Raw genomic sequence first — 23,848 nt, forward strand, 5'->3', positions numbered from 1 at the left:
ACTCCTTGCTTTGTTTCAACATGGGTTTTTGCCACTGCCTTTGTTCTACAATTCTCATTAGCCCCAGCCAGCATAAGGAGGGAGTATAGATTATGGGAATTGCAATTTATAATACATAGATGAATCCACCTTGGGAAAGCTTGGCTCGTAACAAGATGGAATGCCATCTAGCTCACCTCTGTGGTTTTCTGTTGCAACTAATGAAGGTATTAAGATGGTAACCTAGGTAACCAGATGGGCCCTTTGAATCTATAACATTACCTTTATCTTTGGCAGCAGTTGTTCACTTTTTATTCCTTTTTCCATTAATGTAGGTAATGTTTTTCCTGGCTCTATTGTTACATCCCCAGAACTTTACTAGTCTGACCCAGGGGTTTTGTTTTGTTTTGGCTGATTGTTACAATTGCATGATGCAGAGCAAAGGGAAAAAGAAATCCAGTCAAGCTATTCTTGCTGCTAGTGCCTGCATGTGTGAGTTATCACAGATAAATTAGCCAGTGCTTACTGATGTAAAGAGAACTTGGGAATACTAGCAATTGCCTTACACAAAGATGAATTAAATACAGCCTTGGCATACATTGTGCTGTTTTGTTTTGTTTTTTTATCATTCTTCTTGCAAGAGGCATTCTGCAACTGTGGTAGCTTCCTGGTAGCTACAAACAGCGAAGTCTGCACTAAAGAATTTTGCACACTTTTTGTGTGTGACATTTTTTTAATGTCATTTAATTAGTCATTATTCCTCAGTTTCATCTTAATACTCTACTAATGGTTTTTAAATTATTTATGAAGCCTGGAATTTCTCATGGTGTAACATTAATGAGTAACATGCAGAGGTATCATGGCACATTAGTTAGTGATGAAAGACTTCCTTAGTTAGAAAAGCTGGAAATTGTTATGCTAACAGACCAAATGGGCTGTTTGGATATCTCATCCAGAAATGTTCAGAGTAGCCTTGTGTCACTTTTTCTACTAGTTGCTTTGAATATAAAATGATGATATTTGTTCATCTTTTCCTATACTTACTTGAGAAACTATTGTTCATGAAGAAAAAGATTGTTATTTTCTTTGCTATAAATTTAGGAATCAGAGGATATAGCATATGCACATTACATTAAAACATCAGATCCACAATATGCTTTCCCAACAAACATGTACATATCTCATTAGAATTATGAAATTTCTAGATTTCGGGAAATATAAAATATATATTAATTTAAGTCAAATGTGACCAGACTTGCTTGCATATTACTTCTTCTAGCAATTATATGTGGAAAGACAAAATTATCCCTCCATTATTGAGTTCAGCTATTGTAAAAAGCCATTTTTTTGTTCTACATTAATCAAACTTGGCAGAAGAATGGAAAATGGTGACGTCTAGCCTCTACACATCAACGTGCCCTTCAGACTCCGAAATACTAGTTAATCAAGGGCAAACTTTAATCTGTGATTAAAGCTTTACTTGATTACTCTGCCAATTATATTGATTAAATTACATTGATTAAATAGATGCTGCAAGAGGTGTAAGACCAACCTGCTCTTGGTTTTTACATGCATATTTTTTTAAACTAGAAGGAAGAAACAATATTTAGCCTAGTACATTGTTTGCAGCAATAACTAGGGTATCACACTGGGATTTATTACAAGCATGAAGGTATATCTACCATTAGATTCATCTTCTCCTTGCCTTACTGATTTTCTTTGCAGCTCACTATTACTCCAAAGGGCATAAAACCCAATGTTTTCAAAGGTCTGGTCTAGCTCAAGAGATCTCAAGATAGAAGAAGGAATGGTAGAAATGTATGGAGCATCAATCCCAGCAAGAAGACATGTGGTAATTCTTCCTTCTGAGAAAGGTACAGATGCTTCATATCTATTGTTATACAAAGACACCTCCCTCCTCTTCCTCCTCCGTGCAAAGAAACCATAGAAAGCCCTATAGCAGGGGTCTCCAACAGTTTCAAATTTTTTTACTACCGGTTATGTGGGGATGGCTTGGTGGGCGTGGCATGGCATGGCATGGCTTGGCGGGCATAGCTTGGTAGGTGTGGCAGGGGAAAGATACTATAAAATCTCCATTCCCACCCCACTCCAGGGGAAGGATACTGTAAAATCTCCATTCCCTCCCCAATCAGGGGAAAGTTACTGCAAAATCCCCATTTCCTCCCGATCAGATGGGACTTGGGAGGCAGAGAATAAATGGGGGCGAGGCCAGTCAGAATTTTTACTATCGGTTCTCCGAACTACTCAAAATTTCCGCTACCGGTTCTCCAGAACTGGTCAGAACCTGCTGAAACCCACCTCTGGTCTGGGAGATGCAGTTCACCGGGCTTAAAGTGGCCAAGGTTGGAGACCCATGCCCTATAGAATCAGTAGGGCACCACTTCTCCCAAAAAAAAAATCACTGCCAACAAGAGCCAGAGAAAACCAGGTTAGTTTCCTGAAATCTGATCAGACTCCATTTTTCCTAGTATTATCAATTTTGATTGGGAGCAACTTTCTGTGGTCTCGGACAGACTTTCCTATCATATTCTCTGGTGTTTTGTTTTTTTTAACTGGAGATGCCAGAGATTGAACCTGCAATGGTTCTACCCTGATTTAGTTTTCTGCTCTATATTGTACAATCACAAAAATTCCCAGCTGAATTGGCAAAAGGAAATTTCATTTTTTTAAGAGATTTTCCTAACTTTCATGCAAGAGTCCTATAACAACATACATGAGATAAATTTTCCCAACCATAACTTCCCCATCACCAGTCCAAGCAAGTTCCAATTTCATCATTTATTTATCATTTTATAATTCTGTTTATATATATACATATATATATATATATATAAAAAGCTATCAAGAGAGAAAGTTAGATTGCAACAGGCCTGACAAAAGAGAAGAATACACAGGGCAAGGAGGATGGGTGGGTGGAAATGGCATCACGTTTCAGGAGAAAGAGGACTGTTTAAAATACTTTTTTCATTTTTTTCTCTTTTTAATTCCAAGCCACCTTAATAGACCCACTAAAAGACTTCAAAAACACCAGTCCTAAGACATCTAAAACAAACTCAAGCACAAGGGTTGGAAATATTTACAGAGAGGGAAAAGGCAGGAACGATTTTGTGTAGGGCTGCTCAAAACACCAGAGTACTTTTATTATTTTTTATTATTATTTTAAAAAACTTTGTATGCAAAAAAAGCAAGGATTCATTTCATCCCCGACAAGCAAGAGAAAAAATAGTCATCATTACAATAGACAGAGGTGGAAATGGGGTAAGGGTTGATTCAGTGAACAAGAAGCCACTTTTGAAAGACAAGAGTGTGTCGCAAGGCAGCTGCGTGAGATGCATTCAAAAAGCAGGGAGGGTCTTGGTTTTTTTTTTTTTTTCTTTTCTGCTGTTTGAGAGGAGAGTTGGAGTTAAGACAGAAGGAAGAGGAAGAGGAGGTTGTCAAATGGTGGGATCTGGAAAGAACTGGATTTTGATCACCCAATGAAAGAGGGAATGGGAGTTAACATGAGAGAAAGGACAAAGGGATCCTTCTAATTGGGCTATTCAGCACCAGGAGACCAGGTCAGGCAGCAGTTCTCAAACTGTCTTTCTAGGATACCTTGAGATCTCTTGGCAATTGATCAGAGGCTCTTGTAGGGCTATGGTAAACAAGGACTACTTTAATGGCAGGTATAGAGTCAATTTAGGTGAAGTAAAGAGGATGTTCAATAGACCAACCGGTCAATGGCTTTCATGAATCCAAAATAGGTCTCAACTTCCATGACAGAAAAATGGAAATATCTTAGTAGATGAGCAGACACGGAAAGGCTTTCCTCAAGGTAAAAAGTTTGAAAGCCACAATTTTGAGAGAACTGCTGCCTTGGCAAGGCCTGATTTAGAAAATGAGCAACAAAGGGAAGAAAGAGTGACAGATCAGCAGAGAGGCAATCAGAAGATTTGGCTGGAGCACCCCTTCCCTTCTAAAAGAGGCATCAGGAGACCATCCTTAGCTGAATCCTTGAGAAGGTGGTAAATGGCAAAATTGAAAGGCCCAGACCCTTTCTGACTTTCAGCCCATTGATATTCCTTCCTTTTGCATAGCCAAGACTTCTGGCTTCTAGTTCTTTCTAACCACCCTTTCTCTCAGAGGCAGAGAAAGGATTCCCTGTTTTTCGGTTCCCAATTCTTTCAGGTCACTTTCTGTTTTGTCTCCTGTCCTGATCTGGGTTGGGATTAGACATTGCAGCACCATCTAAAATCCCCTTCTTGAACAAGAACAAAGAATGAACATTTGAGGATCTTGAGAAGGGGGGTGGGTGGGTCATCTGCTGTTTTGGCAATTTTGAACCTTGATTCCCTCCCCTCTTATGAAGCCCTGGGCTTCACCAATAAGCTCATCCCTTGGATCATGTCATATGCCCCTCCCCTTCTCCCTCCCTTCCCCTTCCCTTCCCACCACACAAAACATGGACATAGTTTGGCTGAAGGATAACTGGTTGGGGGGGAAGGTGTGGAAATGAGATACTTTTTAGGTGGATTATTTGAGGAATCCCCTGATTTTCTAACCCTCCCTGATTAGTTTTTTTGGGGTGGGGTTAGCCAGTAAACAAAGGGTAGATTCCACCAATTACTATTTCCATTTGAAGAACATTGATTCTTTGATTCTTTGCCTGGGTGAGGTGATTAACCCTGTGCTCACCTCCCCTGCCCCCAGCAATCCATAGGGAAATCCTCTTCTCCAGGACTGGGGGCGGGGGGAATCCTTTGGGAAAATGCCTCCACTTATTCCAGGGCAGTGACCACGTTGGTAGGACTGGTAGCCCCAGAGCTGTCATTTCCACCTCCTTCTTTGCCTTTTTGGCCGCTATACTGGCCAATGAAGGAGCCATCTTCATTGAACTGGACGTCCACACTGCCCCCATAATCTGCCAAACTATCGTCACTCCCCAGAGCTTTGATGTCACCATTCAAGGAGGGTTGGCTGCTGGTGAAGGGTTTCTCCTCATTGTCACTGTAGGAGGGAAAAGGACAACAATGAGAAAGGATAATAGAGTGGGAAGAATCATATTTTTATTTATAGCAATAGAAATTCAAAGTTGGATAAGTAATCTGAAACCCTGCTGTCGTTTTGGACTAAACGGTTCCAAATCCACAGCAGGGTTGGTTGGAGGATCCATGTTGCTTGGGGCTTTTAGGGGTTGCAGTCCAAAAAATCTGAAAAGCAGTAGGCTGGCAACCCTGATAAAAGCCACAGCATGTTAAGAAAATAAATAATAATAATAATATAGTAGTATAGAGGGAAGCATAGTAGTATTATATATCTGCACATATAAGCAAGTTGTGCATAGCTACAGGTGAACATGCATATAAACTCATGCCAGGGACCAGTCCACATTCCATAAGGGGGCTTCACACAATCTCAGAATGACTGAAAGGGAAACTCCAGCTGCCTTTATGGAAGACCAGAGTTTGCAGCTCACACCAAAATGACTTTGTCACAGCATAAAATGAAATGGCCCATCTTTAGGCAGCAGGTTATTAAGTATCTGGAAGGCAAATTGATCTGACTGATGGGGCTTAAATCACTCAGAAGTCATCCCATCTAAAGCTTCCATATTGGTTTCAACAGTTAACGTGCAAGAGAACTTCCCTGCATCTTTTCATAGTTGGTGAAACCATCAGTCCGTCTGGATCATTCCCTTCAGGAAGCCAGAACACAAGACCCTGGTTGCTTCTCCATTAAAATACATGCTAAGAACCTTTCAGTGGGCAGCATGCTGTCAATCTCCTTTGGAATGCAAAAAAAATGGCCTTCAAGACAGGGTTTCTTAGATCAAGGAACAAACCAAATTTTGTATGACATGTCACAGGCCACATTCCTAAAGTAGGCAGAGCCAAGGCCCATTTTAGAAGAGGAATTCAAGAGTTTTAAGAGTCAAAGAACCTTTTTTTTTTTTTTTGCCACTTCCAGGTGAAAAGTTCTATACAGTTAGCTTCATTCTCCCTAAGGAGAATTCCCAAAAAATCAGGCCTCATTCATCCCTGGGTCACATTTTGTGCATACCTGCTTTAAGAAGATGGGATGCTGTTGTCATTTATTTTTGTTTTGGAGCCCCAGTACTGGCTAATGAATGAGCTATCCTCATTAACGGGACATCCATGTTGTCCTAGTCTGGCAAACTGTCATTCCCTCCTCAGGACTTTGATGTCACCCACAAGGGAGGGCTGGCTGCTTGTGAAAGATGCTAGAAAGTGTGTTTGTGTACACAGATGTGTTCTCTAGAGGCAAAGTGAAATCATGCAAAACAGAAAAGGCCACTTATGAAGGGCACAACTCAAAACAACTTCATGCTGATATGAAAAGGATCTCATCTTATTCCGTTATAATCTGTTAGTCATGGCTGGCTATGTCAAACTGTGAACAGGTTGCCTTATTTGCCAAATTGTAATGAATTCATGGAATGTAATTAAAATGAAACAAAATGCAAACATTCATCATCCAGTGTTTCTTTATATCTCCCACAGATGTTCCCAATATTTTCCGTAATTAGACCCTTCTTCTCTCTTGGGGGAGGGATGGTCGTTACAGCATGACTTTCCCACATAATGTATCTAAGATCCCAATATTAAAGAAAAAATATTATTTTAAACAAATTACTGAAATTAGAGGAGATTGTGGCCATCTTACAAGATATTTGTATTCTTACCTATATTTTGTGATATTTTGAGCAGCAATGTCAAATAAACTCTGAGACATATAGACCACCTAAAGTACCCTCATGGCGTGAACCATAGCTAACAAGCTATTTGATTAAATTTGAAAAAGCATATGCTTAAAAATACAATACTTTTTCACTTATCAGCAACTAACAGCTTTCTCCAAGTATGTGGTCCCTGAATGTGTTGGAATTCAATTCCCAAAATCTGTTGCCATAGCTTCAGATTATGGGAGAGGAGCCCTCACACATCTGGAAAGCAGAAAAAGCCTGCCTGCACAATTTAGTTATTATAGTACAATAAAGCTTTGCTTTTTATGGACCTCAATCTGTGAGCTTGGGATGTAATGGGTAAAATCTGAAAGCACCCCAGCGGACAACATTCAGGCTCTTGTAAATTACTCAGGAGAATGTTCCTACACTGCCACATCCATTATATTTATTTTACATACATTTTATGCATTTGTACGATCTCATTACCATATTAATAGACATGAGGCTAAAAATCTCCCCCCCTCACATTTGTCTATGAAGTTGAGGGTTATTTAAAGTTAAGCATATTGACTGATTTTGTTGATTAGCTGAAGTCTGGATTTTATAGACTACTATATGTGTATTAAGGCAAATAATCATAAGGAAAATAAGAGTGTAATTAGGAGCAAGTTTACAACTGTTTACAACTGTTGTGGATTCATGGGCACATCTGGAATTTTGAAGCCATCTTATGGATGCTTTTTAAAAATGACTGCTGGGAGACTGGCTGTTTCAGAAAATGGCGGTCATGGAGGCCATTAAGCAGTAAGAAAGCATAAATCTACCAGGATGGTATCTGTTCTTATCTCCTCCCTCTCTACTCCTGATTGCAATGCTTTTAAATGTTTTTTTTCCTTTTAGTCCTTTTTCTGAGCACATAGACATGTTCCCAAAGAAAACATATAATGTTCTGTGACTAAAGTAGGTGAGGTTTTTTGGTCAGAAGTGGCACTATAAAAAGCAAAATAATGATTACAGTACAATAAAACAGCTTAGGCACTATAGGCACTGGCCTGGAAAATGGGAGGCTATGAGTTCTAGTCTTCCCTTAGGACAGGAAAACTCACTGGGTAACCTGGGGTCAGTCTCTCTCACTGTCCAAGCCACCACACAGGGTTGCTAGGGAAAATAGGAGGCAATCTATTATTAATAAATAACTCAAGGAGGCAATCATACCTAATATTCTATCTTCCACCTATTTTCTCTACAACAATAACCCTGTGAGGTAGGTTGGACTGAGAGTGATTGACTGACCCAAAATCACCCAGTCAGCTTTCATGCCTACAACAGGACTAGAATTCACAAGTCTCTTAATTTTTAGCCTGGTGCCTTAAAACCACTAGACCAAACTGGCTCTCAGAATATACTGTATTTTAAAGAATATACTTTAAAATCTTGCTGTCATCTTCTCCTCCCAGGGATAAATTTAAATCTCTTATACTGATATTATCTGCTTTCTATCATTTCCCCCCCAGATATTTATATGTATGTGTAGGAAGGGATCTATGATCCTGTCTCTTCTTTACTTACAAATCATGAATAATTACCAGTTTAACCAATCTTGCTCTATTAAAGAAGTACAGGATATGAGCTCTTTTTAATAGAGCTATATCAACAAAACTCCTTCTCAGTCTTTAATTACAGAATAATTTTCACAAGAACTACCATTGTTCTGCCTTTCTTTTATAGAGGACTTGGCTCATTTCCTTTCTTTACCTTCCCACTCTGTGAAAAGGTGACTCCCTTTCAGGGGTGGGCTTCAAAAATTTTAGCAAGGGGTTCTCTGCCCAGTTGCTGGGTGGGCATGGCCATGGTGGGTGTGGCCTAGTCGGCCTCCTGCACCATGGTGCATTTTTGCTCTCCCTGGGCTCTGGAGGCTTTTCTCGAACCTCCAGGAGGGCGAAAACAGCCGCCCCAGGCTCTGGAGGCCCTCTGGAGACCGGAAACTGGCCTGTTTCCGGCCTTCCTGAACTTCCAGTAGGCCTGTTTTTCCTCCTCCCTGAGCCTCTGTGCATGCCCTACACTTACCTGCATCCCAAACCGGCTGTGTGGGGACTCCTGGGAGGGGAGGGGCCAGCCAGGAGTGGGATTTGGGGGGTTCTCCGAACTGCACAAAATCTTAGCTAGAGGTTCTCCCAAACTCCTGCAAACCCCCAGCAGCCCATCCCTGCTCCCTTTCCTCTCTATGCCCTATCCCTGCTTGCCTCTAATCACAATACAAACATCTTCTAGCAACATCTTTCCTCCTTTGCATCTCCGTGGTATTACCTTCATCCTGTCCAAGAATAGGCAGGTGACAAGCCCCCCCCCAAAAAAAATGCAGGAAAGGGATTGACAATGGGAATGGCAAATGTTATGTCAGTATATCTTTGTGATTTTTTATGGGCAGCTGGATAGCATTTGAAGTTGGCGGAAGGGTGGAGGGGGGAATCCTCAGTTTTCTCTTTGTATTTCTTTTCCAGAAGTAGTTTGTTAGCCCTTTGTTTGCATTTTATCGATGAAATAATTATTGCATCATCACACATCTATCTGAGGTCCAGAAACATTCTTGAAAACACAAGCAATGCTAGAGGCCGTCACTCGGTCTGCAGCATGCCACTGTCTCCCTTTTTTTAAATTAAAGAAATAATTTTTTTTAGACAAAGAGCCCACTGGACCATGGAGCCAAAGAAAACGTTCTGATGTACTTAACCCCCATAGGTATGAAGGAGGTTATTTATCTAATTGCCTCAGGTGAATATTCAAAAGGACAGCATAAAAATGTAACAAACCAACAAACAAATAAATAAAACCAAGTAAGCAAAACTCCTGTGTAGTATCTTAAGCAACACTTTGCCCTGCTCGTGTATTAAGCAGAGATGGAGGCCTCTTTTTTCACTCCAAGCAAATCTGAATGAGATGTGAGTCTTAAAAGCCTCACCCAGTTGGGGAGCTTTAAATGGAAACAGGCCAATCAGAGGGGAAAAAAGGAGCAAATGCAGCAGTGTGGAACAGTGCTCAACCTATGGGCCTGCTTCGTTTCTGCTTTCTGGGCAAAGATAAGCCTATTTTTAGTTTATTAAGGTCCCACCATTTTTCCAGGGACTCATGTATAAAAAAGTTCTTCCATCCCCCACCTGGGTACACAATTTAGCTCACAATATCCCTGTGGGCTCTGAGATAACCACCACCCTCACATTATTGACTGGCTGAGTAGGGATATGAACCTGACTTTCCTACCCCTCTCTAGCCACGCTATCACAATGACCCCCATGTGCGTAAGATACACATACACTGTATGCCTAGACTGGCTTTTCATCCCAGGAAAATTCAGCACAATGTTTCCTAGTGCTGCTGTGCAGATTTGTAAGAATGGCAATGCATACCCTGTTTCCCCCAAAAATAAGACATCCCCTGATAATAAGCCCAATCAGGCTTTTGAGTGCATGGCAATAAGGCCAAGCACTTATTTCAGGGTTCAAAAAAATATAAGACAGGGTCTTATTTTCAGGGAAACACGGTATCTAAAGTGATGGGTGTGCAATAATGGAATGAAATAGGAAAAAAAGAATTAGAGCATGGGTATCCCTATGTGAAGGAAAGCCTGTACTTCAAAGAAGATAGCTGTACACTAAGGGGCATCAAAGTTTACAATAGTTTAATTGAAAGAGAACACGCCTAGGAGCAGATATCAAATATCGGACATGTCAGAGAGCTTGGGTTTACCCCCACTCTAACATTAAAATGTCCAGCGTTGCCTCATTGGGTGAGGAAGGCTCCGATATACAAAAGGGCAGCATGCAGAATTAGGATTCTGAATTCCAAGTTCCACTGGCCAACAAGTATGCATTGGATGTGCATAAACTTAAATGGAAGCCCTGTGAACATGTGTGGAGGAGAGCTGAAACAGAACCAAAAAGGATCCAGCCAAATATATTTGATTTGCATTTAGAATCAACAGGCAGATGTGGAAATTAGTAGAGCCAAAGGAGCACCCAGGAAGCTCCTTTTAAACCCAGGAAGCTCATTTGAGACTCTTGCAAATGAATACTAAACCAACTCAAAGGCTGTGTAGACTGACCCAGTACTAGAGAGAGGACTATGTGAGTTTAGCAGAGAGAAGCAGACAGACTGCACAGCATCTGCCAGGGATTTTCAAAAGAAGGGCTACCAGCCAGTATCCCTATCTTTGAGATCCAACTGTGGTGGGCATCTGGCTAGATACAATTTTGGTACCCAGGGGAGGTAAATTAGAGAGGAAATAGCAAGATATGGCAGGCAGGCAGGCAGGCGGGGAAGGGAAGGGAAGGGAAGGTTGTTACCTAAATCTAATCATTGATGAACTTCATGAAAGGGAGATAATGAGAAAGAGAGGGAGGACAAACCATGCACAGTTAGCACTGATCATTTTCATCCCAAAAGCATTACAATGCCTATCCACACATACATTTGAACATACACCAAAGATACCCAGCAAATATCATTGTACTGATTAGAAGAGAATATTTGTAGTTCAGGGTTGAACTGTGGGGTCCTTGGTGCTCTCTGAGCTTGGTAGTTTTCTTGCAGACATTTCATTATCAAACCAAGTAATATCATCTGCAGATCTGAAAGATCTGCAAGAAAGCCACGAAGTTCAGAGAGCACCAAGGACCCCCATTGAGTTTTCTTATTGCTGTGGCTACAATATACCCTGGTAGAAGATTTGGGATTGTTCAAACAATGGGACCGTTCTTTTTCTGAATTTCCATTAACTAAAACTGCTTCCTAGAGAAAGGAAATCAGAATTCTGGTGTAAGACAGAAAGGTAACATTGTTCTGTTGTTCTTAGGCACATATATCTACACACATAAACACAAAAGAGACAACTTTTTAAACAGGGCAACCCTGAAGTATGAAATCTCAGTATTTTCTTTTAACAATTTGATTATATTTTATGTTTCCCTCTGGAGGGAAAGGGGATGATTCTTTGAAAAAGATGTCAGGGATCAAATGTATTTACTTCAGGGACAGCAAGCTAAATTACAGTCTACCTGCAATTAAGGTGGAGACTCTTGACAAATGACATTTTAGAGAAAAATGTATTCTGAAATTTTAAAAGCCATTTTCATATGTAGTCCCTAACCAATATTCTTTCTAACGTGAAATATCCCTCTTGCCACTGCTATTCACTAGAGAGCAGAAACAGAAAAGAATTGTTTTAAAATTATCCTTAGCCATTTTTAGGATTATTATTTTCCATTAATTACGGAAAGTAAAGCAAGATTTCTCTCAAACTCCCTTTATGGAAATGGCTTTTCTTCCTCCCAGATATGATAAGGTCAGTGAAATCCAGAAGCATACCAATGGGTAATGTTATCCTGGCCCTTCTAACCTCACCTTCCCCCAGCAACATGCAGTGCAACATTCATTGTTTACCCCTTGCATTCTTACCTCTCCAGAGATCTGGGTTAGTCAAGCAAAAGGCAGGGGAGATTAGAGAAAAAAGAAAAAAGAGAAAAAGTAGCATCATATTTCAAAGAAGGCAAGTTGAAGTCAAAGGAGAGAAATGGAAGGCACCAATAGATCCTGGCACCATTCAGATGGCTGGGTTCATATACACAAATATATATACATACATGTAAAGGGGAAACACTATGAACTTTCCTTCCTTTGGTTCATTGCCAATTCTTGTCCTTTTTGTTATCTTATTATACCCGTGAGCATAATTTAGCAGCCTTGATAACCCCAGCCTTCTATTGATGCACTGTGAATGACAACACTTAGATCTTTTTGCTGCTCTGGTATACCAAGCCACCCAAAACTTGCTGACAGGGTCTCATATGTGTATTAAATCATTCTATCTCCTCCTGCCCCCTCCCAACATTAACCATCTGTTGGCAAGTTAATGTGCTTTTCATTAGAATCTGTGGAAAATGTCTCATTCCCACTCTGTCATTTTTGCATTCTTGTTGTGCTGTCATACTGCTTCCTCATGCTCTTAAATCTATGGCTGATGACCCCAAAGACTTAAATAATCAAGGCTAAATTTGTACCCAAACTATACAAATTTGTATCAAGATAATCTCAATTTATCATGAAAATGGTATATATTATAAAACAAAGGAACTATGTATGTCATTTATTTGGGGCAATTTACTGTTTTTTAGCCATGAAAAGGAACAATGATTTATTGTACCTGTATTCTCCAAAGGTCTCGTCCTTCATGGGCCTGGCCTCAGAATCCACCTGCGTATCTTCTTTGTCTTTCACTAGGGTAGAAGAGAAAGTATGTTACACAAGGCAAAAGGGTTGGTGGGCAGGGACCCTCCAAAGTGGGACCTTGGGAAGGGGGTGGGCAGGGGGATTTCCCAAAAAGCAATGGGGAAAACTTTAAAAATATGGAATAGAAGAACGGGGTGGGGGTGTTGTCTCTCAGTGGGGCTAGATTTCTCTTTAGCTCCTTGAAATAAGGGCATAACCAGCAAGATCTGAATGCAAGATGGGGGGGTGGAGATTTAGAGGAACCCTATAGTGCTAGGAGGTTGGAGTTAAAGGGACCATTGTAAAGAAGCACCTGTCCACCCAGGTTGTACCACAGCCTTCCCCAACCCTGGGCCCTCCAGATGCATTAGAACTACAACTCCCAACACTCACAGACAGAATATTCAGTAACAGCACTGGCTAGAAAACAAGAGTCATTTATGTCCCACACCTCTGAAAGGTGCAGAATTGGAGAAGATTGAAGTACACTAATCCATCGTCATCTCTGGACAGATTTTAGGACACTTATGAAGCATTATAAAAAGAAGCAATAGCGCTGTAAGAACAATACATCTATTTTAATACTGCTACCACTATTGTTATCATCATTATCTTGATTTACTGTTTTGTCTTTCCGCTCAAGGGTACCTTTTTATTCTTGAATTGAAAAGAACAAACATATTTTTTTCATCTTCTTTGGCAAACAGTAATGGGAGTTGAAGTTTTAGAAAAGCTGAGAATCTTCTAGAAGAGCACTCGCCTGGTATGTTTCCCGGCCTGCTTTACTAGTTTTACTAATCATTAAACCAGGTTAAGCAGATAGCACAGCTATGTCTATAATATCTTCAATATTTCCCCACCATGGTTTTAGCTCACTATCCTGAGCCTGATGTGGTATCTTGATCACTGGACTTAAATGCATCTAACCCAGACCAGCAGCTCAAGCGTTGATGTGAGCTTTGGACACAAGAGTCAAACTTTGAGCTCAGTTGTAAACTTCAGCTTCTTTTCTGTAAAATGGGAACGATAACAACCTACCTCACAGGACTGTTGTGAGGACCAACGGCACCAGGCACACTAAGCGTGCTATATAACTGATAACTGATAATAGCCTGGGGGGAGGCCCATGGGGGTCTGCCGCGAGGTGCTAGGGTGGGGCTGGGGGCACCTCACCCGAGTACTTGCCGCCCTTGCTGCGCTTGATGAAGCAGAGAAGCACTAGAACCAGGATGAGGAGGACAATGGCGCTGATAAATCCGATGAACCAACCTTCTGCAGCAAAGCTTTTTTGTTTCTCTGGAACTGTGGAAAATAATCGGTGCTTAGCATTAATACCATCTCACCAAAAGCCGCCTGTTCCCTACCAAGCAATCCGCTTGTCCAAAACAAGGGGCAGAAAGATGTCAACAGCCAATCCACCCCATAAGGACAAGCTACAGAGATGGACAACCTAGTGCTGTTGCTCTCATTGAAAAAAACCATACTGGCTGGTGGGAGAATATTGGGGACTAATTCAAAGGGCTGCTTTTCGCCTTTCCTGAGCTTGAGAATCTGCTCTACTAATTTTCTAAGAGAATTATTTTTTTTGGAATTTTGTCATGATATATGTTGATCGCAGCAAGACTATTTTATGCACAAAAATGAAAGGACACTTCGATGCCTACTATGGACGAATGGTTGCAGAAGTTGATGGAGTTGGCTGAAAAGGCAAAACTGACCACTTTGATTAAAGAAAAGAACATGAATACTTTTGTTTCCACATGGAGACCGCTTCTGTTGTGGCCTGTCAGCGGCCTGTGAGGATTGTAGCTGATTCCAACAATGAGGAGGTTGGTGTGGTGCTGCTCCAGCAGCCTATGCAGTCGGACAGTGAGGAGGCTGGAGAAGATGTGGTGCCAGAGGCAGGGATTCAGCCAGGGCCTTCAGAACCTCCAGAAGCTCCTTTAAGTGAAGAGGATGAAGAGGAGGAGCCTCTTCTCAATGCACAGGCACGCAGAGCTGCCAAAAGGCAGGAGTGGCTCCTCAGGAGGAGGTCTCCTTGAGAGTAAGGCTTGGGGCTAATTGGCCACTCCCTTAGCCTATTTAAGAAGGAACGCCACTTGCAACAAGCTGTAGAGAACAACTTTAGTTCACTCTCCTTTGCGTCTGGATTCTCTGCAAAATTGCTTCTGGGCTTGCTGCCAACTCTAGTAAGACTGTAATTACCTTATCTTAGAATTCTGGTAGGCTGTTAAGACAGTTTATTAACAGCCTTTGATTGATAAAGACTAAGTTATTTGAGTAAAATAAGCTTTGTATAGAGTTAGTGTGTGCTGCGTTCTTTTGGGTCCGTAGCTGGGGAAGAACAGCTTCTGAACTTCATGCTTAATGTGGAAAAGAATGAAAATCTGACTTTGGGTTTTACCGATTAGACCGATTAGACCGATAGATCTTTATAGAAATCACTTGTTCGCATTATTATGAAAAAGCAAAAAGTTGTGATTTGATGTCTTATTTTACTGAAACAGAGTCGGAAGTCAATGCTTCTTTTTCTTCTTTTTCTTATCTTTCCTCACTTCTCTTCCCTCCCCATTTTTCTATTTACTTTGTATTTTGTATTTTATAATACTTCATAATTCAATAAAAAATATTGACAGAGAAGCTGCTCTACTAGACCTCCTCCTCCCCCCCCCCGTTGCTCCTCCCTGACTGAGGGATAAAACTCATCTTCTTTCTGCATCTCTTAAGGGAGATGATTGCACACAGTGCTGTCTACATTACATTGATCTTTATAAAAAAGAGCTTGCTTATTTCTAAAATGGAAATGGAATATTAAGGGAAATTTTAAAAGATAAGTTAACATGTAGGGTATATTGTTCAAATTCACACTTGAAAAAGAATACTATTGCCTTGTTGGGGGGAGCTGAGGATTATATGTGTGACCCTACGCACGGTCACTCAGGCACTTGTCACTTCCCGCCTGGACTACTGCAATGCTCTCTACATGGGGCTCCCCTTGGGGTGCACCCGGAGGCTCCAGTTGGTCCAGAATGCGGCCGCGCGGGGGATTATGGGAGCGATGGGGCACTCCCATGTGACACCTCTCCTGCGCGAGCTGCACTGGCTTCCTGTGGTCTTCCGGGTGCGCTTCAAGGTGTTGGTGACCACCTTTAAAGCGCTCCATGGCTTAGGACCAGGGTATCTACGAGACCGCCTTCTGCCGCCAATAGCCTCCCACCGGCCAGTTCGCTCGCACAGAGAGGGCCTCCTCAGGGTGCCGTCGGCCAGACAATGTCGGCTGGCGACCCCCAGGGGGAGAGCCTTCTCTGTGGCGGCACCTGCCCTCTGGAACAACCTACCCCCAGAGATACGCACGATACCAGACCTCCGGACTTTTCGTCGGGCTCTGAAAACACATCTATTTCATCTAGCCGGGCTGGCTTGACCCCATCTTTGCAGTTTTTAAATTTATAATTGGTTTTAACTGGGTTATTTTAAATTGATGGCCAAAATTATTTAATGTTTTTTAAATTGCTTTTAAATTTTATATGTTGTTTTTACCGTGGCTGTTCAACGCCCTGAGTCCTGTTGGAGAAATTAAACAAATTAAATAAATAAATAAATAAATAATAAATAAATAAATAAATAAATAAATAAATAAATAAATAAATAAATAAATATGTTATCAGTATTGATTATGGTACTTCTCTGATATAATCCTTGTGGAGGGGAGCAGAAAACATTTGCAACTCATTTTAACTGAGTGACTGGTTTTTCTTTAAACAGAGCTGTTTTTATTGACGTTTCTCAGGCGCATACATGATATGATCCTGCAGTCTGTGAAACAGTATACTTCAGGATCACCTCATTTAACCCACAAGCCTCTGCTGCCAGGCCCCATCCTCTTCCCATCCCATCCCCTCCACTACCTGGCCATTTCTTCCTGCTCACAATACTGTTTCCAAACCTCTTTGCCTGCTCAATTGAGTAGTCTGAGGAGAGCCACAAAGAGCTGCGGGGGAGCCCCTACAGTGCTTTCTCCTGCCCTTTATAGCAGAGAGAACCTGAAACAGCTGATTTGTGAGAAAAAGGTGCTATGGATGCTTTGCAGCTCTCTTCCCTCAAAATTTTTCATTTTTCAAGATGGGAGCTGAACTGGAGAACAATAGGAGGTTTCCTATTCCTGCCTTTGATGGTTCACAAAAGGTAATCACCAATCCACACTCAGCAGGACTTCCAGTGGTGATTTGGTCAAACCAGATTTTTCCCTTTAGCAATTCCTAGAAATATTGCTGTATCAGAGGACCTCCTAAGAAGTCAAACATTATAATGGTTATAGCACTGTGTTGGGAATTAATTGGAAGGATTTTCTCCTCTGTTCACTTAGAATTGTTCTTTTCCAAACACATTTTTCCTGAAGAGAAATGTTCTAAGAAAGGTTCTTTGTTGGCCCTTCCCCCAAACTGCTAATTAAGTTTCCCTTTCTCCCACATGCTGAATTTAGAATTTGGAAATATTATTTCATCTCAGTAGATCCTTCCACATTGCCATAATTATAGAATGAGGTCACTTCCACCTCTCATTATTTTCATCACTTCCATTCCTCAATCCCCAAAGCATTTGAAGCTCTCAGGCTCTCTGGAGTGATTATCTTCACTTATGCTGATGCTGCAAAGTGAGAAAATAAGGAACCAATCAGCGTTCCCCCCCCCCCCCGCAGCTGATCAGTAGGAAAATTGCCACATTTTCACCATCATCTTGCCTAGATCCCCAAACTCTTCAGCTCATTGATCCCTTCATGAAGTTTCAGATTGTCCATCAACTCCCAAACATTTGGTATATACGAAAATAATTTAATAAATATTTTAACCTATAGTACTACAAAGAATAATCAGGATAATAACAGGAGCTTCTTGGATAGTCCCATTAACCTTTGGGGGTAAATACTGACCACTCTGGTAACCCTAATCTAGCTAGTGCATGAACAGCCTGTGAATTACGACACGTCTTGAAGTTTACAGAACAATAAACTTCCCGTTCTCTACAAAAGGAAAAAAAATGAATTACTATTCCGTTTGCCCAGCAACTCTTTCCCCCAAACTCTGAGTAATGGGTAAAAGGTTGCCTGCCTATCAAGATACCATTCTACATGTATATGAATGCCTATTGAAACCTAAAGTAAATGCCATAAGAGTAGTCTTGCTGTCAGATACTTTTCTCAAATACTATAACCCTGTGAAATTGACTAAGTTCCTCTAGCAGATCACTCTGCAGATAAATTTGCTTGGGAGAAATCTAGTATTAGAGGCAGTGGTGAAATGTAAAATTTGTTATTACCGGTTCTGTGGGCGTGGCTTGGTGGGGGGGGTAATGTGACTGGGTGGGCGTGGCCAACTTTTTTTTTTTTACTTTTAAAAGCATTTTTTCTACAACCTTAAGAGGTTGTAGAAAAAATGCCTTTAAAAGCCTCTGACGATCAGATAACTCAGCTGGGATCGTCAGAGGCTTTTAAAGGCATTTTTTCCCCTACAACCTCTTCAGCTGAAGAGGTTGTAGAAAAAGAAATGCCTTTAAAAGCCTCTGACGATCCCAGCTGAGCCGCGCCATCATTAGAGGCTTTTTTTTTTACTTTTAAAAGCTTTTTTTCGGCGGAAGAGGTTGTAGAAAAAGTTTTTTAAAAAGCCTCTGATGATCTCGCGGCTCAGCTGGGCATGTGGAGAGGGGGGTGCAGGGATTTTTGCTACCAGTTCTCTGAACCACCCACCGCCATCACTACCAGATCAGGCGATCCGGTCCGATCTGGGAGCATTTCACCCCTGATTAGAGGTGAATTCAGAAAGAAGGAGAGGAGGAAAAGAGAAAAAGTTTCCCCATACAGGAATGCTGCTTACCCACCAGGCACTAAGCTTCACAAGATCAAATGCTGAGCCAGATTTGTTGTGCCCAGCCAAGCTGGTAGAAAACTGGCTGGGCTGCAGGGTGCTTTTGTTACTTATTTATTTATTTTGGTTTGGGGTTTCTTTTTATACATCAGGACATGGTGCCAATGCCAGAACAGCACCAATGCCATGTATGGAGGGACTCTGGAGTTACAAAAGCAATCTGATAATTATGTAATGAAATCTCTTTTAGTGAAGCCGGAAAGTCCTGTAAAAAGCCCAATCCGCTTATTGCTAATTTCCTAGGCAGTATATAAATACATGTTCAATTATAAGACTTTAAAGTAAATTAAAACAAAACAGCACAGAATAGAAGCCGAGCCAAATTAACAGGAAAGATTAAGCAGGGTAAAGTTTTTGGAGAAAAAATTCTGTCTGTCCATCTACCATGTTTCCCCGAAAATAAGACCCTGTCTTCTATTTTTTTGAACCCTGAAATAAGTGCTTGGCCTTATTTTCGGGAAGGTCTTATTATTTTGGGGTGCGTGGAGCAAGACTTGATTTCCAGCTCTGTGTTTAAATATTTTCGGGGAGGGCTTATTTTAGTGCATGCACTCAAAAGCCCGATTGGGCTTATTATCAGGGGATGTCTTATTTTCAGGGAAACAGGATACTTACCTATTTATTTAACAAATGTATATCTCTCCACTCGTGTACATGGTGATCAAGCCGCTTACAAGAAAGTTAAAATATAATCACCTATTCCCCACCCTGAAATGTATGCCTCAAAACCCATGAAAATAAGTTAAAATCCAAGAGCAACTACTCAACATAGCAGCTCAAAAGCAACTAAAGACTCGAGAGCATAGAGGAATTTTTTTCTACTGCCTAAAAAGTAGTTATACAGCCTGCAAAAAAAGACTAATGCATTTCAAGGGTCTCCTTCAACCTCTCGCTTTCCAACAGTATGAAAATGGAATATGTTTTTTCAAATGCTGGAGTGGTTTTCCTTTCTTTGAAATGTCACATCAAATAAAACAACTATAAATAATAAATTACAAAATTAAAATGCCTGAGACATCAGGAAGGAGGCAATATTTAAAACTAAATATAAGGCAATTACAAATACATATTTTTTTGCAAAAAAAACCAAACCCCTCTGATATATTGAAAAATACTAGCTATGAATAGAATAAAAAAAAAAAAACCTAGAACCTTTCACAAATAATTTACCTTTAAAATGGAAATGTTGTCTTATGATTTCCTTAAATAAATACAATAATGAAGTAACTAGGGTTTTTTTAAAAATCCAATTTCACTTTTCGAAGAGGTTTTATTCTCTGAGCCAGGAAAATACAGCTATGAACTTTCCTAATAATAGAGCTCCTAACATAAAGAGTACAGTAATAGCCCTTCCAGTAATAGCTACTAAAGATACGAATCAAAAGGCATTGTGCTTCTTTCCAATCTTTTTCAAGTTAATACATTTTTGAAGGAAGAAACAGAAACATTGAGAAAGCATATGCAAATTGTGGGATGGTGGTCCAAAAAGGAATAAGCTATGCTTTAGGGCAAGAGTGTCAAACTCAAGGCCTGTGGAGCGGGATCTGGCCCATGGGGTTGCCCTGGAAACAATGAAGGACTGGCCTTCCCAGGCTCCGTTTTCAGAGGCAGCGGCCTCCTGCAGCCCTCTGCCAGCAAGAACGGAGTTTGGGGACGCTGCGCATGGTCCACCCAGGCTCCTTTTTCGCTGGCAGAGGGCTGCAGGAGGCCATCACGGCAGAAAACAGAGCCTTGATGAGTGATGTTGAGCTGGCCACGCCCCCAGCCACACCTCCCCCCCAGCCACATCCACATGGCCCCCCCAAGGTCAAACACAACCCTGATGCGGCCCTCAATCAAAATAATTGACACCCCTGCTTTAGGGCATTTCCAGAGGAAGGGTATAGGGTAGTGGTGGGTTGCTCCTGGTTCGGTCGGGTTCTATAGAACCGGTAGTAAAACTGGCGGGAGGCTCCGGCCACCCGCCACAACATCATCATGGGTGATCTGCGCATGTGCAGAAGCGTGCGCGCATGCTCCCGCTGCAAACCAGTAGTAAAGGTAAGTAGAACCCACCCCTGGTATAGGGCACTTCTAGGCCACTTTGACTGATGGTGCCACCTCCTGCTAATGCAAGGATTGAATTTTTAGAATGATTCAGAAGGAGATTGGCATTGACACCCTTAAGCTTTGGTGCCCTAGGCTAGTGCCTACTTTGCCTTGCCCTAAAACCGGACCTGCCTTAGTATATTTGGGATAGGCAAAAGCTCAGGGAGGACAAAACAAGTGCTTCTGCCAACAGTTGAACTGTTGCAGGTAATGTTCCAAAAGGAATTACAAAAGCAAGGGGGAGCACAAATCAGTGATTTCAATGTAGAACTACTTATGTAATTATAGAATCTAGTAAGCTGAGAAGAAGAATAACGGGACCAATAAACCCACAGGTTGCACAGAGATCAGATCCTTTTCTGTCTACAAAGTCCAAAGAGAAAAAATTAAAGGAGTGAGGCCATCAGTAAAACTGGGGAAGAAAAAAGAATCTTATGAACATGAAGGACAAAGGAGAGAACAGAAAGTACCACAGAAGGTTACAGAGCATATTCCTAAATATCTATCGCCTGACAGTCCAGCCAAAAAACCTGTGACTGAAAATAAGATCAAGAGGCAAGCTAAAAGTCAGAAAAGTGTAGGCAAAGTTACAAGCAAAAGCAAAATCCAAAACAGATTCAGGGGTCCAAAATAAAATCTGAGAGCTCCTACAAATTGAAGTCAAGATTCTATCAATTAACTATGTTTCAGCACTGATGGCTGGAAATACGTTTTGTAAAAACAAAGCTCCTGAAACCCTCCCTGGCTTCCACAGCTGTAAATTAAGGGCAGAGCCTTTATTTAGAAGTTAGCTTGGAGCAAATACTAAGAGGTTGGATTGCAGTGGGAAGATCCAGGTTCCACACTTGGCTATGGAAGCTCAAATAGTGATTTGGAATCAATTACTCTCTTTTTCTCTCAGCCCAACCAGTTGTGTAGGGTTTTTGTGAGGAAAAATAGGACTATGTCCACCAAAGGCTCAACAATGTGAGCCTTTGAGTGAAAGATAGGGTGTAAATCCAGTAAATAACTATTTCTCAGACAAGTATTTCATTACCAAGTCAAAGTTAGTACTGGCACTTAGCAACCAACAGGTAGGTAATATTTTGGCTTCTTCTTCCAGTTCAAAAAGGATTTTCCGCTTATCATTTAAATTCAAAGCTTTATCTTCAAAATGTAGCATACTTCAAAATCAATCAACAGTTACTGTAGAGCAGGGGTGTCAAGCTCCCGGCCAGCAGGCCGAATGCATTACGCATGGGCCACACACACACCTGGTTTAGCGAAGGGGGGGGAAAGTCACGATACGTCACATGATGACAATGTGACACCACAAGTTTGACACCCCTGCTGTAGAATCTCTGAATCTGAATGTATGGACTCATTCTTCAGCAAGAGGAAAGGAGGAAGATCCAGCAAATTACTGTACAGACCAGTTAGCTGGGATTAATACCTCAGAAAAATCTAGAGACGATAATTTAGATATGGATCTCAAAGCATTTTAGAAACAATAACCTAAGACAGGGTCTGCAACCTGTGGCTCTGGAGCTGTATGTTGTTCTTTCATCCCTCTGCTGCGGCTCCGTTGCTCAAAACATGCATCACAACCACCAATGTGCAACACCCACCGGCATACGATTCATTGAGCTTTTCAACTCATTTTTTTCCCACAGAGTTCTGTGGGAAACGGGTCCAAATGGCTCTTTGAGTGTTTAAGGTTGCTGACCCTTGAACTAAGAAATCAACATGGGTTTGTCATGAACAATTCTTGTCAGGCTAGCCTTATCTATTTCTTTTTTAAATTGGATCATTTTTAATTGATTGTGTGAATGCAGTAGGCAAAACTGCAACTTGATTTCAGCAAAGCATTTGACAAAATATCCCAATGTCATGAGTAAAGTAAAGCAAGTAAAATGTGGGCTGGATAGCATGATAATTAAGTGGATCCAAAACTGGCTCAAAAAGCATATTCAGAATACTCATCTACAACTACTTTCCAATAGATGTATAATTTAATATAAGCTTAAAAGATGTATAACTTAATTCATAAATCACAGGAATTTCAACTATTTTGGCTAGGCTCCTTAAGTAGAGTGTTATTTTCTGGGCACTACATTCAGAGAAATTGGAACAGGCTCAGAGAAAGGCAATAAAGATGATCAGAGGACTACAATCCAACTTCTATGAAGAAAGATGGTTCAAATACCTGGAGGGAATGTCACTTAGAAGAAGAACCCTTTGGTTGTAGAGCACAGATGGATTTAAGTTTAGGAAGCCCCATTATCATCATCATGATGATCATTTTTTAACGACCCCATAATCCCTTGTGGAGTGAAGTCTGGGCAACTGAATGGAGCTAGCAGAGTGTTTAATGGCCAGATGCCCTTCCTGTCACCAATGCAGAGTTTTGTTTAGCAGATATATTCTCATTGTGCCCAGAGAGAGAAATATATTCCCCTATCTAGGATCCAACTCACAGCCTCCTGATTGTGAGGCGAGAGCTCCACCTCTAGGCCACAGCACCACTCCTATAGGAAGCTCCATTTTGACTGAATATTTTAAAAAATCCTAAGAATTTTCAAAGAAGGGGCTGAAATCTGGAAAGGGATTTCTTAAACTGGTTTCATTCCTATCTGGTATATGTAGTCTACACAGTGGAAAAGTCCTAAAACTAAAATACAAGGCCAGATCCCAACATTGGCCAAGTAGTTGAAACTGCATCTCCATACCATTTTCATTTTTCCTAGCTTCCTAGCTAAATTAATTAGGTGTTGCCTTGGGAACACACAGGCCATGAAGCAGCAAAGCAGCCGCCCTCTCAATGGATAGTAGTGGACGGTCAGTTTCATTCATTGCTAGCTTAGGAAATCATCCTACACTTTAAAATAGCACAGTATCAACTCACTGGCATAGC

General features: G+C 41.1%; 1 protein-coding gene across 4 annotated transcripts in view; it reads right to left on the minus strand.

Annotated features, from left to right (window-relative positions):
- Positions 1-4,404: 4,404 nt before the first annotated feature.
- The window catches only part of L1CAM (L1 cell adhesion molecule), a 69,257-nt gene continuing 49,813 nt past the window's right edge, over positions 4,405-23,848 (minus strand). The window contains exons 24-26 of one of the 4 annotated variants that reach the window (XM_070938159.1): positions 14,216-14,248; positions 12,882-12,954; positions 4,405-4,986 (exon numbers count right to left, since the gene is read on the minus strand). In XM_070938159.1, coding sequence (XP_070794260.1) covers positions 4,758-4,986; positions 12,882-12,954; positions 14,216-14,248 — 335 coding nt within the window. In that variant the 3' untranslated portion in view covers positions 4,405-4,757. Of the gene's footprint in view, positions 4,987-12,881; positions 12,955-14,119; positions 14,249-23,848 lie in introns of all 4 variants that reach the window. The other 3 variants (XM_070938158.1, XM_070938157.1, XM_070938160.1) reach the window with 3 other exon arrangements.

The sequence above is a fragment of the Pituophis catenifer genome, unplaced genomic scaffold, assembly GCF_029215685.1.
Source record: "Pituophis catenifer annectens isolate HBS135680 unplaced genomic scaffold, rPitCat1.0.hap2 SCAF_2, whole genome shotgun sequence".
In the NCBI taxonomy this organism is placed as follows: Eukaryota; Metazoa; Chordata; class Lepidosauria; order Squamata; family Colubridae; genus Pituophis; species Pituophis catenifer.